At 56.7% G+C, this 14,080-nt stretch overlaps 1 protein-coding gene across 21 annotated transcripts in view; it reads right to left on the bottom strand.

Moving 5' to 3' along the window:
- Nucleotides 1-14,080, bottom strand: part of RAPGEF1 (Rap guanine nucleotide exchange factor 1) — a 157,810-nt gene that overhangs the window by 3,120 nt on the left and 140,610 nt on the right. For all 21 annotated transcript variants that reach the window (XM_039461291.2, XM_039461292.2, XM_039461296.2 and 18 more), the window contains 9 exons: nt 11,655-11,739; nt 8,923-9,015; nt 7,854-8,039; nt 6,946-7,030; nt 6,763-6,857; nt 4,996-5,074; nt 4,260-4,361; nt 2,581-2,678; nt 286-414 (listed from right to left, as the gene is read on the bottom strand). In XM_039461291.2, coding sequence (XP_039317225.1) covers nt 286-414; nt 2,581-2,678; nt 4,260-4,361; nt 4,996-5,074; nt 6,763-6,857; nt 6,946-7,030; nt 7,854-8,039; nt 8,923-9,015; nt 11,655-11,739 — 952 coding nt within the window. The remainder of the gene's footprint in view (nt 1-285; nt 415-2,580; nt 2,679-4,259; nt 4,362-4,995; nt 5,075-6,762; nt 6,858-6,945; nt 7,031-7,853; nt 8,040-8,922; nt 9,016-11,654; nt 11,740-14,080) is intronic.

The following is a 14,080-nucleotide window of genomic DNA, read 5'->3' as shown; positions in this document are numbered from 1 at the left end:
GGGTTTGTCAGGCCCTTCTCACAGCAAGGGGGGCACCAGCTTCTGGTGTGTAAAATGGGAGGATGTGCTGTGCTATCACGGGGCCCAGGCCCAGGGCCAGCCAGGGCACAGAGCCTGGTGGGCATGTTCTCAAGTCATCCTGGCCGAAACTGTAAGGGCCAGGACTCAGCAGGTGGGAGGGCCCTGGGTCCTCTGTGGTTCCCCCTCCCCCGGCGTCCCAGGCTGTCCCTCCTTGTATGTGACCTGGGGCTCAGCCCTGCCCAGCCCTCCCCACATGGTACTCACGCCTGCTGGAAGCGCCGCATGCTGTCAAGGATGTTGAACTGCTGCCACCGCTTGGAGAAGTTCACTTTCCCGTCGATGTAGTCGGGGTTTCCCAGGTGGACGAAGGTCAGGTCCTGTAGGATCAGCCCCCTGGGAGGATGGGTGAGGAAGCCCGTTACTGCTATGGAGAGGGGTTGGTTTGGCAGCTCCTCACTGCAAGTCCTAGCACCTGACACATGACTCCAGCCCTTGCTGCTTCAACACCCCAGAGCAAACCAAAGAGCCAGTCTGGGGTGTCTGTCTTTCCTAGAACGAGCTCCTGCCTCACGGCCTCTGGCCTCTGGCTCCACAAGCAGCTGCTGGGCCCCTCAGAAGCCAGTGCAGCTGATGAGGAGCCTGAGGGAGACATCGCTGCCAGGGCTCAACCCACATGGGCAGAGCTGTGGGCTGCTAAAGCAAAATTAACAAATGAGCAGTAAAAAAATTACAAAGCTCAAACCAGGAGGCTGGGGCAGAGATCTCCTTTTATTAACAGGTGTGGTAGGCTGGGGGCGATGGCTCATGCCTGTAATCCTAGTACTATAGGAGGCTGAGGCAGGAGGATTAAGCCCAAGAGCTTGAGACCAGCTAGGCCAGGCGCAGTGGTTCACACCTGTAATCCCAGCACTTTGGGAGGCTGAGGCTGGCTGGAGGATCACCTGAGGTCAAGAGTTCAAGATCAGCCTCGCCAACATGGTGAAACTCCATCTCTACTAAAAATACAAAAAAAAATGAGCCAGGCATGGTGTTGCACACCTGTAATTCCAGCTACTAGGGAGGCTGAGGCAGGACAATCACTTGAACCTGGGAGGCAGAGGTTGCAGTGAACCAAGATTGCACCACTGCACACCAGCCTGGATGACGAGAGCAAAACTCCGTCTCAAAAAAAAAAAAAAAAAAAAAAAAAAAAAGAGTTTGAAACCTGAAACCAGCCTGGGCAACATAGCAAGACCTCATCCCTATGAAAAATACAAACATTAGCTGGGCATGGTGGTGTGTGCCTGTAATCCCCACTACTAATGAAGCTGATGTGGGAAGATTCCTTGGGCCCGAGTTCAAGGCTGCAGTGAGCTATGATTGCACCATTGCACTCCAGCCTGCGTGACAGAAGATCCTGTCTTTATTAAACAAAGAAACAGGCCGGGCACGGTGGCTCATGTGTGTTACCCCAGCACTTTGGGAGGTCAAAGCAGGTGGATTACCTGAGGTCAGGAGTTCGAGACCAGCCTGGCCAATATGGTGAAACCCTATCTCTACTAAAAAAAAAACCAAAAAACAAACAAACAAAAAAAAAATTAGCCTGGCATGGTAGCACACGCCTGTAATCTCAGCTACTACCCAGAAGGCTGAGGTGGGAGAATCGCTTGAACTCAGGGGGCAGAGGTTGCACTGAACCGAGATCATGCCGAGAACTGCACTCCAGCCGAGTGAGACTCGGTCACAAACAAACAAACGAGGTGTAGTAACTTAATAGGTGCTTCTGACCGCAGAGGCCTTCAGGCCAGACGAGAAAAGACGGGGGCAGTTCCTCCACTCAGGGAGAACTCAGCTTGAGGGAGCAGATGTGGGGCCAAAGTGGGAAAGACTGTTAGCGCTTGGAGCAGAAAGTCTGGGGATCTGTATCTCTCAGGGTTGAGGCCTTGAGGGCAGCCCTAACCATAAGGGATGTGCCATTGAACACTCAGCCCTGGGATGCTGCTGAGTTTTTGGTCTCTTGGAGAGTCTTAGAGTTTACTAGTAGACTAAAGGCTCTCCTAAATCCTGCAACAGACACTGTTTGGCTTTGGTTATTCAGCTGCGTTCCTTTTCTATGAAACACGTTTCTCTCCATCCCATGGTCCACACTCAGGAAGCACTTTCTGAACTTCTTTACACCAAGGCTCTCAAGGTTCTTGGGTGGCTGTGGATCCTCAGGTTGTTCTAATGCTCAGCCAAGTGTGAGGACCGCTGGAATACCGTGTGATGCCATGTGAAGGGAGAGGAGCCACACATCTGCCACAAGCATGGTGGCACATGCTCACGGGCAGGTAACAGAAGGAAATGAGAGTGCGGCTGGGGAAGGAGAACTTGTATACTTCACCTGAGCCCTTCTTTTCTGTTTAAATTATATTACAAGAAGTACATTTTACTGTTAAAGCTTAAAGTAAAACGGAAGTATAAATGTTTCTGTTGGGAACCCCTAAATTAGGATTTCTCTGTGGGAGCTTGACACATCTTCCCCAGAGCAATGGAGGCAAACGCAGGCAGGGCTGGGGGCCTGGAAGGGCTGCTACTCACAGGTACGGGATGCACGGAGGCTCCACCTCCGAGAGGGCGGCCCGGTAGGCTCGAAAGGAGGACGAGCTGTCGATCAGCGTGCAGTACTCAGCCAGGCCCTGGCAGGACAAGGCAGGACAGGGGTTAGCGAGTGCCGGCGCAATGCTGGGGCAGAGCCCTGGTCCTCCTCGCTAACTGGACAGTCACCCACCCTCTGTCCACCTCCACAGGCCCCACCACCCGCAGGCCCCACCACCCGCAAACACCCAGGCAGGTGCAGGCCTGGGCCTAGGCCCTGGCTGGCAGGGACTCTGTCCTTTTCAATGAGTGTCAGCTCAACCTCTGGTCACAGGGGGACTTGAGGCCCTTTTGTGGAGAAACACCCCATGGTACTCATTGTGCCTGGGGAGCCAGCATCCATGTGTGTATGACGTCCTGGAAGATGGGCTCCTGCCCGGCCCTACTAGGTAGTGCAGCCAGAGGAGCCTCTCAGGTATACTCTGAGTAGCGTCACTCCTGGCTCGGAGCTGCATTTGCTCTGCCCTGCACTTGGGGGACCAACCAGAGACAGCATGCAACCTTGCCTTCTGCATAGCTGGGCGGCTTCTCTCCTCCTGCAGGGGCAGGGAGCTGCCACCCAGGAGACTCAGCCAGCCCTGCCCCTGCTCAGAAGGCCCCTCTCCAGCCTCTTCTCCTGTTAGGTGCCGCTCCCTGAAGTGCTGCCTCCTCAGGACCCCCAGGCAGAGAGGCCATGTCAATTCCCACCTCTCCACACACACTAGCTTACAACCATCCCTGAACATGGGCTTGAGCGAGAAGACCCTGGGTAGCCTGGCTGACACTGGGGTCTCCGGCACAACCCCTGGGTGGCCTGGCTGACAATCAGGACCTTGGCATGACCCCTGGGTGGCCTGGGTCCCCGACATGACCTCTGGGTGGCCTGGGTCACACTCGGGTCCCTGACAGAACCTCTGAATGGCCTGGGTCATACCTGGGTTCGTGATACAATCCCTGGGTGGCCTGCCTGAACTTGGGTCCCTGACACGACCCCTGGATGGCCTGGCTGACACTCAAAGCTATGGGTTTTGCCCCCATTTGCAATACTGTTTCCCTCCACAGGATAAAGGTCCCACGCCTCACCAGGCCTCCTGAGGCTCTTGTGACCCAGAGCTGGTCTGCCCCGGGGATGTGGCCCCCTGGCCTCCTCCTGTCTCTGGGGATGCTGAGCCCCCACCTACTTCTGGCTGTGCATTCTTTTATCCCCTTTGATTCTCTTCCCTTCCCAGGAAACTCCTCTTCCTCTATGGGTGGTGGCATGAGTGACACTTCCTCCAGGCTGGCCAACCTGCCCACCCTTCTTTTCGCACTTAACCAGCGGGGCCTGGCCTGAAGCAGACCCTTCAGAAGGATGGGCTGAAGAGAGGCAGGGGCAGGGGAAGCGGGAACCTAGAGATGGGCCTGCTGGGTGGCAGCAGAACACCAGAACGTGATCACTCCAGAACCAACCTCGAAGCCTCGTGGGGCCTGAAGACAGGATCAGAGACAGGAAACTGAGGTGGGAGGGCAGCTGTCCTGGCCACACAGCAGTTGGTGGCAGAGCAGGGGCCTAGGCCCCAGCCTTCACTCCAGTTGGAGCACCTTCTGCCACGGCTGGTGCTCCCTTACCAGCTTCCCTCCACCCACGCCCCAAGGCCACTCACTTCTGAAGTCTGCTTCTGCCATTCCAGCCTGCGGATGGGCGCTGAGTCCAGGGCGGAGAGGATGGCCAAGTAGGAGTTGAAGTTATTCAGCTTCCGCAAGTGCTGCCGAGAGAGGGGCGGTGCTGTGAGCGCAGGCGGGAGTGCAGGAGGAAGGGCAGGGGGGACGGGCAGGAGGGAGGGCAGGGGGAAGGGCAGGAGGGAGGGCAGGGAGAAAGGCAGGAGGGAGGGCAGGGGGAAGGGCAGGAGGGAGGGCGGGGGAAGGGCAGGAGGGAAGGCAGGAGGGAGGGCAGGGGGAAGGGCAGGCAGGAGGGCAGGAGGGAGGGCAGGGGTAAGGGCAGGTGGGAGGGCAGGGGTAAGGGCAGGAGGGAGGGCAGGGGTAAGGGCAGGAGGGAGGGCAGGGGGAAGGGCAGGAGGGAGGGCAGGGGGAAAGGCAGGAGGGAGGGCAGCAGGGAGAGCAGGGGGAAGGGCAGGAGGGAGGGCAGGGGGAAGGGCAGGAGGAAGGGCAGGAGGGAGGGCAGGGGGAAGGGCAGGAGGGAGGGCAGGGGGAAGGGCAGGAGGGAGGGCAGGGGGAAGGGCAGGCGGGAGGGCAGGAGGGAAGGCAGGAGGGAAGGCAGGAGGGAGGGCAGGGGAAGGGCAAGAGGGAGGGCCGGGGGAAGGGCAGGAGGGAGGGCAGGCCAGTCCCAAGCTCCCCGTGCAGGGACTGACGGGGGTCTGGGGAGGACCTGGCCACCATTACCTTCATGATCTTGATGAACTTCAAGAGCAGCCGTTCCCTGTCCTGGGCCTTTTCCTGTAACATGATTATTGACCGGACCCTGCATGGAGCAAGAGAAAAAGAAACAGCTGAGCTGACTGGTCCCTGCAGGCCCCAGGGGTCCTGGTGGAGACAGGACCTATATGACCCCCATGCCAGTGGCCATGAGCCCACCCCTACTGAGTACCTGCAGGCTGCCCCAGGTATAGACCTAGTTTCTGCTCTCCAGGAGCTCATAGCATCCGGGGACAGAGATAAGACACCATAAGGAAATCCGGAGACAACAAATCTGGTGAAGGCCTGAAGGGGACTTTGAATCTGCAGGTGAGTGCGGGAGGATCAAAGCAGAGCTTTTCCTGATGAGCACGGACCCCAAGTACCATGGGGCTGGGAAAGTTCCTTGTGTGGTGCAGGACTGGCTCGGGGAGACCAGCTGGCACATGAGGTAAGATGTCACCGTCACCTTTGCCAGCCATGAGGGAAGGAAGCTCTCAGAACCTTAGTAGCAACTAAAAGCTGAGACTGAAGCCAAAGGCCAGTGTCATCTGTGCCATGTGTGCAGCAGGGACGCCACGCTGGGCTCAACTTCCTGTGGTTTCCCAGGGGCCACCACTAGGGTCACCTGGAGGAGATGCTGCACTTTGCATGGCTGCTTCCTCCTTTTTTTGAGACAGGGTCTTGTTCTATTGCCCAGGGCTGTGAATATATCTCACGTAGTCTTGAACTCCTGGGCTGAACTAATCCTCCTGCCCCAGCTTCCCAAGTAGCTGAGTCTATAGGCATGGACCACTGTACCTGGCTAATTTTAATTTTTTGTAGAGACGGGGTCTCTCTATGTTGCCCAGCTGGTCTTGAACTCCTACGCTCAAGTGATCTTCCTGCTTTGGCCTCCCAGAGTCCTGGGACTATAGGCATGAGCCACCACGCTTGCACCTCTGGGCAGCCAGGCTCTGTGGAGTGTGCCCCTGAGCTTCCTGCACCAGGCCAGAGGCTGGTGTCAGAGCCAGGCCTGGGGCTATGTGCAGCTTCCGTCTGCCCCAGAAACCACATCCTGTTGGGTAAAACCCTACGCTGGATGTCTGGTTGCCACAGCTAAACATGTTTTCCCCAGGATGGTGTGCTGTGGGGGGAAGGTAGGTAAAGGGGAGATGACCTCGGGGCCTTTAAAATACATCAGCCATTCTCCCGGCAACAAGAGTGGGCTAGTGGGGGTGGCACAGCTGCAGAGCTCTGAGAGGTCCTGCCTGATGCTGAGCTGCTGTGGGGGCTTTGTCGCCTCTTGAAGAGACAAGAGCTCTGGTTTATAAACACACTACTGGGATTCATTTTGCTTTAAGAAATAAAGACTAAATATAAACATTAACAGAACCCACTCCTTTGCTAAGTGTTCCCTGTCAGGCAGAGCCAGTGTGAGTGTCAACCTGACATGGCCTGGCAGTGACAAGGGCAGAAGGGCAAACTCGACACCCCTCCCAGTACCACCTACGGCAGACACCGCTCCTCGACCCTGGCACTCTTCCCCGCTGAGCCTCCTCGACCAGGTGGCCACTTCCAGCAAGCCCTGTCCCGTCCCTACCCCTTCCTCTGCCAACCGTTCATGGGGAATGCTCACGGGGCCTCCAGGAGCTGAGAGGAATGAAAGAGGCAGCTCCTTCCCCTACCATTCATGCTCCCCACAGAAGAATACGCAGAGCCCATCCAGTCGTGCCGCCATCCAGAGCAACAGGCTTGGCGCTGGGCGCCTCTTACCAGTAGGACATGTTGTTGAAGTGCTCCGTGAACTGGGTCAAGTTGGGGCTCTTCTCCTCATTCTGCTCTTTTGCCCAAAGCAAAACCTCAGGAATCTGCAAAAGGAAAGAAGCCAGACGGAGGTGGAGCCGCCGGCTTTCCCATGATGGGGGTTTCTCTCATTCAGGGACCACTATAAAATACCTCTATTTTATAGAAGAGCTCGGCATCCAGCAGTGTCAGCTGCTCTGCTATCTCATGGCTATGAAAGTCATGCAAGGTCCCCGGCCTGGAAGACAGAGGCATGAGAAGAGTCATCAGGGGTGGGGAGGGCAGTGGGGAGAGCTGAGCAGGCTCCGGCTGCAGGTGTCAGAGCAGGAGAGCCTCTCTGGACAGCAGGAGAGTGGAGGCTATGGGGTGGGAAAGCCCCAAAGGGCTCTCTGGGACCCTATGGGCCTCATGCTTCTCTCTGGGATGGCACTGTCTGCCTTTCTCACCCATTTCTGCTGGGTGTGTCCAGCAGCTTCTGGAATCAGGAGCCTGAGTTTCCCTCGTGAGCTTATGGACAGCTGAGATGCCAGGGAATGCTCACTCACTGCTGGACCTTGCTTCTGGGTGGCCAGCAAGAACAGAGAGGATGCCAGAGAAACAAAGGCTAAACTTAGCTGAGAAGAAGCTCACTATTCAACAGACATCTGTAGCTGCAAATGACACTGTCAGGTAGAGGGGATGGGCCACAGACAGGAACATTTACACAGGTTCTTAGGGATGGCCAGGGTGGCCCAGGGCGGCTGGGCTAGCATCAACCATGGCCATGTTTGTGCTGGGACAACCCACAAGTGACCACAGCCCTGGGTGTGTGCACCTCTGCCCTGTCCTATGAAGCCCCCTGCCCTGCTGCCCACTTCGTGGCAACAAGGGGATCACCACCCAGTATGTGCCTCCTGGAGAAGAGGCCCAGCCCCCAGGAACTCATGGGGCTGTCCCTAAGGCATCATCAAAGGGCCTGTGCAGAACCGGGATAGGGCTGTGGGGCTGGCAGTGAGGGAGGGTAAAAAGAGAAAGGCATGGCTCCTGGGAAAGAGGCGGGGCTGGAGAGGAGGGCTCCTCACCTGGCTGCTACTCCCCGGGCCGCCAGGGGCTGGCCGGAGGTGGCACACCTGAGCAGCTTCTTCTGGTCCACCTTGTCCAGGATGTTCTTCCGGAGCACGCGGGCCAGGCTCAGCTCCCCATTGCACACCAGGCGGAAGACCAGTTCCATCAGCAGCTTCAGGATCTCTTCTGTCAACTCCACCAGGCTGAAGGGCCAAAGGGCACAAGGTGAGGGGCAGGAATACAAGGCCCAGGCAGAGTCTGGCTTTGCCTCGGGATATACAAAGCGTATGTGATTGTGACCAGCACAGAACTGGGAAACTTCTCATGGGAAGAGGGCAGGAGACGAGAGCCTGAGATGGCTGCCTGTGTTCTTGGAGGGCATAAGCTCCTGCCATGCACTAAACAGCCATCTGAGCCTCAGAGTGGATAAGCACCAGGGACTCTGCTGGGGCTTAACTGCAGAGACAAATCCCACATGAATCCCGCCCTGGGAAGCTATTGCTCCCATTGGGTGATGAGATGCCAAGATTTCCTGGCCTCTCAGATTAGATGCCTGAAGGATGCTCCCCAACCTGCCCTGCTAAGCACTGTCCACACGTGGCCGTCTCCCAGCTGCACGGCCACTGACCATGGTCATCTCCCCCAGCAGGAGGAAGGCAGCCCGCTTGATGGAGACTTGTTAGCAGAATGGATATGGCAAGTGCCATGCCCATCAGATGGCCAGCCACAGGAATGCTGAGGAATATGGGAGAGGCGGCCCCCCCCATTCCAGCCTCCACCGTGGCTGGCAGTCGAGAGCATGGCCTGCTGAAGACTGGTCCTGAGACACCCATGGGAGCAGGTGGGTGGGGTGGGTTCTCTCCTGAGGGTCCAGGAGGGACCTCATGAGGAAATCCAGGGCCTGGGCTAGAGAGATACCTCATCCACCTCACCTTGGTCTATTGCTGATAGGCCATTCTCTCAAAGGACCAAGATAAAGCAGGCAAGAGCCAGCTCTGCCCAGAGCTGGTGGGCAGGAGAAGCAGGTGGAAAGAAGCCTTTGCCTTCCCACTGGCCGCCCCAGGACCCCAAGGGTGAAGCACTCACCAGAGCTCATCCACCACCCGCACCAGCACGAAGAACGTGTTCTTGCTAACGCGCTTCTTGAATGTGTCAGCAAAGGGAGAGAATTTCTCGTATGTGGAGCACGGGTTAAGGAAATAGCCACATAGCTGGCTGGGGGTGGTGGGAGTGGAGGGCTGCCTCCTGGCGACCACTTGCTGAGTGCTTACAATGTGCCCGACTCCCTGTGTGGGAAGCACTGGGATCCAGAAAGGAGGGCATGGGACTAGTGCAGTGGAAGAACTGCAAAGCCAGGATTTGAGCACTCGGATGCCCTTGACTGCTGCCCTCTTCTGCTGGGCCATCTCTGCTGCACTGTCCAGGACCCTGAAGTGCCCGTGAGATTACGGACCTGTGGAGAATGCCTTGCTGAGCCTTAGGCAGAGAATGGTGGGCCCAAAGCAAACACCCTCAAAACCCCAGGCCCCGGGGCAGGTGTGCAGGCCAGAAGTGTCTCCCTCTAGTCTTTCTGTGAGTTTCCATCCTGAGGCTGCCTCCCTGGGCTCTGCAGGAGAGCTGTCGCCTCTTTGACACGGGGCTGGACCTCTCTTCCCAAAGCTGCAGCACGCTCCACATCGGCTCCCTGTCTCCAGGGCAGCTCTTTTTCTTTTTTTTTGAGACGGAGTTTCGCTCTTGTTACCCAGGCTGGAGTGCAATGGCGCGATCTCGGCTCACCGCAACCTCCGCCTCCTGGGTTCAGGCAATTCTCCTGCCTCAGCCTCCTGAGTAGCTGGGATTACAGGCACGCACCACCATGCCCAGCTAATTTTTTTTTTTGTATTTTTTAGTAGAGACTGGGTTTCACCATGTTGACCAGGATGGTCTCGATCTCTTGACCTTGTGATCCACCCGCCTCGGCCTCCCAAAGTGCTGGGATTACAGGCTTGAGCCACCGCGCCCGGCGTCCAGGGCAGCTCTTAAAGCACCCAACCATCTCTGGCTCATGCCCCAAGGTCAGGCTCTGTTTTGCAGTCAGGGTTTCCTGCCGGGCTGTTGAGCTCACCAGTGACTCCAGACCTCTCCGACACTCTCCTCCTCACTCTCTAGCGATCCACGACCTTCCATGTCATGGGGTTCAGGACAGAGCAACGTACCAGGACAGTGGCTTGGCTCACACCTTGGGAGGTTTGCCAGTCAGCCGGACCTAGACCTTGATGCTGCAACATTTCCACGATGGCTGAGCCGGGCAGAGGCTGAGAGCCTGAGTACTGGCAGCAGGGGGGCAAGTGGCGTATGGCCGCTCTCCCATCAAGCAGTCACTTGGGTCAGATCCTTCCCGTGTCTGAGCCTCAGTTTCCTCAATTACACAATAGGAAGTTATACAGCAGTAGCCCCATGTATAATATGGTAATTTTACACACACACACACACACACACACACACGTATTACAAAATGGTTATAGAGCAGCTGACTAGCAAATCCTTGACACATGTGAGTGACAGCTATTCACTGAGTCAGGCCTTTGAGCAGGCACCCTGAGTGACAGACCCTGCCAGGGACCCAAGTTTCCGCAAATGGAAGATGTCCACGTTCATCTTGATAGATCAGGGGTTCTAAAGTCACCACGAGGGGAGACCAGGAGGCCAGGAGGTCTGCAGGAGACCCCGAGTGGAGAAGCAGTGAAGGCTCTGGGCATACAGGAAGGGGTGGGGGCGCTGGAGGACTCGGACTTCCTGCCCCAGGTGGTGGCGGTTGCCCAGTAGATGGCAACGGTGGGCCATGTGCTAAGAGGTGGCTGAGGAGCGGCCGACCCAGGCTGCCCTCCAGGAGTAGCAGCTGCAGGTCAGCGGGCAGGTTCAGACTTGAAGAGGCAACGGGCACTACAAGTGGGTCCTTCCAAGCCCCTGGGGTCCTCTTCAGCCATGACTGCAGAGGGTGACATTTACTGAGGATGGGCCCATGGGGTAGATCTGGGGACAGGAACCCATTCCAGTTGTGGATGTGGCGGCTGCAGGGTCTGCTGCGGGGGAGGGGCTGTGCTGAGCCCCGAGCTGTCTATTTGAGTCTTGGTACCCATTGTGCCCAATGCCCTGGGGCTCAGCTCTGAGAAGCTGCAGGCGCGGACCACGGAGGTTTCCGCAGGACTGGCACACTCGCTCCCTCTCATTCTGGGGCATGTCTGTTCTTCCTAATTCTTTTTTTTTTTTTTGAGACAGAGTTTCGCTCTTGTTACCCAGGCGGGAGTGCAATGGCACAATCTTGGCTCACCGCAACCTCCGCCTCCTGGGTTCAAGCAATTCTCCTGCCTCAGCCTCCTGAGTAGCTGGGATTACAGGCACGCGCCACCATGCCCAGCTAATTTTTTGTATTTTTAGTAGAGACGGGGTTTTACCATGTTGACCAGGGTGGTCTTGATCTCTCGACCTCGTGATCCACCCGCCTCGGCCTCCCAAAGTGCTGGGATTACAGGCTTGAGCCACTGCGCCCGGCCTCTTCCTAATTCTTTTTTAGAATCATCCAATGACCACAACTACGTTCCAGCCTTTTCACATCGTTTTACTCAGCCCTTTCAGAGATGAAGAACTTGCCTGAGCTCAAAGCTGGAATGCAGGAGGGTAGGGGTGGGAACCTTGGTGCATGGGGCTCCTGTTCCCACCTCAATCACGCTGCCACCCAACATGCTGCTCGGCTTCCCCTATGAGGGCCAAGGGGCAAGAGGGCCCCTCTCTCTCCTAGGCTGGTGGCGCAGGGGCTGTGGGTCAACAGGAAAGGATATCTGTACTGCAGCTTCTTGATGAGCTCCTCTGGGGAGATGAAGGTCCTGTAGGTGGTCAGGAAGGCCTCGCAGTACAACACCAAATCTGGAGGGAAAAGCAACGCAAGCTGCTCATCAGGGCGCACAGGGCTGGGGTGGGAGCTGGGCTGGATCTGAGTCCTTGCTCTGAGAGAGGCAGAGGAGGCAGCACAGGAGTGCGACGGGTGAGGGGGCCAAGGTCCCGGGAACTCACTCTGGTGCCTCTGCCTGCATGTCCCAGAGAAGTCACATGTTCTCTCTCTCCATCTCTCACAGCAGAATGGCAGGTCAGAGAGGGGAAACACGAATGGGTTTTATCTCATGGGCACTTTCTACCCACGTGCTACCTGGGGAACTGTGCCGTGGGAGCTGAGGCCAACTCTGATCCCAGTGGAAAAGGGCACTTAGGCTGATAAGTGATGCCTGCCTTAGACATCAAAACCTGGCGACATGCCTGTTCCAGGTAGAAGCCACCCCTGGATTAGACTCTGAGAGGCAATGCCTGTCCTAAGGCTTGATGCTTCGGAGGGTCTTAGCCATCACGGGCACAAAGAAAATCATCTGTTCAAACTTGTCAGCAGGATCCTGAAAGAAAATCCTAGGCAGTACTTAAAAAAAATTTTTTTTGAGATAGGGTCTCACTCTATTGCCCAGGCTGGAATGCAGTGGTGAGATCATGGCTCACTGCACCCTCCACCTCCCAGGTTTAAGCGATTCTCCTGCCTCAGCCTCCCGAGTAGCTGGGACTACAGGCATATACCACCACACCTGGCTAATTTTTGTATTTTTAGTAGAGATGGGGTTTCACCATGTTGGCCAGGCTGGTCTCAAACTCCTAGCCTCAAGTGATTCACCCACCTCAGCCTCCCTGAAGTGTTGAGATTATCAACACTGCCGCTGCTCCTGGCCAGACTTTTAAATGGTAGGGTCCAATCACTAAAATCTGGGGCAATTCCACGTTTTGAGTCCTAAGGATAGGCTGAAGAGGTACAGCCCGGGCCAGTGAGAGGCTCAGGGCTGGGAATCACAGCAGGGCCCATCTGCACCATGCTTGGACTCATTCCTGGGCTCCTAAACCCATCCAGTTAACTGTCAAGCTTGGATTTTTGTTCAGAGTGTCTGGGCAAGTAAGCAGAGACAGGACCAGCGCAGACCCACACCTGCCTCTGGAAGAAAGGGTCCAAGTTGACTGGCCTTTGTGGGTGCATTGTGGGACTCACTGGTGAGCACTAGGTCATGCCCTGAACACATGCCACATCCTTCAATGCCCAGAGCAATGCCATGAAGACAGAAAGGACTGTTACCCCGCCGAGAGAGGAGGAGCCCAGGCAGGAGGCCACGTGTGGCCCAGCCTGCATGCAGTGTGGCTGGGTCTGTGCCGACATCTGCCCAATTCCAGAGCCCTCCCCCATCGGCTGTGCCCTGGGTTATGGCAGATGGGTCAGAGTTTGGCTTCTGGGACAGGCAGTCAGTGCCATCCCTCTAGTGTTCACATGACTCTCAATACAGCCCTGAGCACTTTGTGTTCCCTGGCTCACCTGGTCTCTTTGACAGCCCTAAAAGTCAGCCCCCAAATTGTCCCTCCTTTTCCTCCCAAGGAATCGGAAGCTCTGGGGCTAAGTGACAGGTCTGGCACACAGCTGCCAAGGCAGAGACAGGATCTAAGCTGAGGCCTGAGGTCAAAGCTGACCTGACCCTCTCGCATGCGGTCCTGATACCTGAGAGCAGAGCTGTGCGACCACAAAGCACCCCCACATGGCCTCTCCCTGCTAAGCCCTGCTCGGCAGGCTGGGCTCCGCGGGCCTCCCAGCCACTTGTGCTGCTGGTGCAGTCTCTGGTTTGTAGGAAGCACCCACCCAAGGAGCTTTGTTACCAGCCACAAGGTGGTTCGCCCCTCCCAGTGGAGCCATGGCTTCTGCCTCAATAATACTTCCCAGGTACAACCTTGGTTCTGTGCAGCCTCCAACCCTTCTGCTAATCAAATCACGCAAACCTCCCGCCGTCACAGAGCCTCCTCTCAGCAGGTCCAGCCAGCAAAGTTCAGAAGCCGGCCAGGCACGGTGGCTCACGCCTGTAATCCCAGCACTTTGAGAGGCCGAGACGGGAGGATCACAGGGTCAAGAGATCGAGACCATCCTAACCAACGTGGTGAAACACTGTCTCTACTACAAGTACAAAAGATTAGCTGGGCATGGTGGCGCATGCCTGTAGTCCCAGGTTCTCGGGAAGCTGACGCAGGAGAATTGCTTGAACCCAGGAGGTGGAGGATGCAGTGAGCTGAGATTGTGCCACTGCATTCCAGCCTGGCAACAGAGTGAGACTCCAAAAAAAGCCAGAAGCCTCTTGGGCTGTCCTGTCTCGGGGCCCGCTCTGGTCTTGGGCACAGGTGGCTGCACCCAACAGGACAG

This window comes from Saimiri boliviensis, chromosome 2, assembly GCF_048565385.1.
Source record: "Saimiri boliviensis isolate mSaiBol1 chromosome 2, mSaiBol1.pri, whole genome shotgun sequence".
Lineage (NCBI taxonomy): Eukaryota > Metazoa > Chordata > Mammalia > Primates > Cebidae > Saimiri > Saimiri boliviensis.
This window is presented reverse-complemented; position numbering and strand designations above follow the sequence as displayed.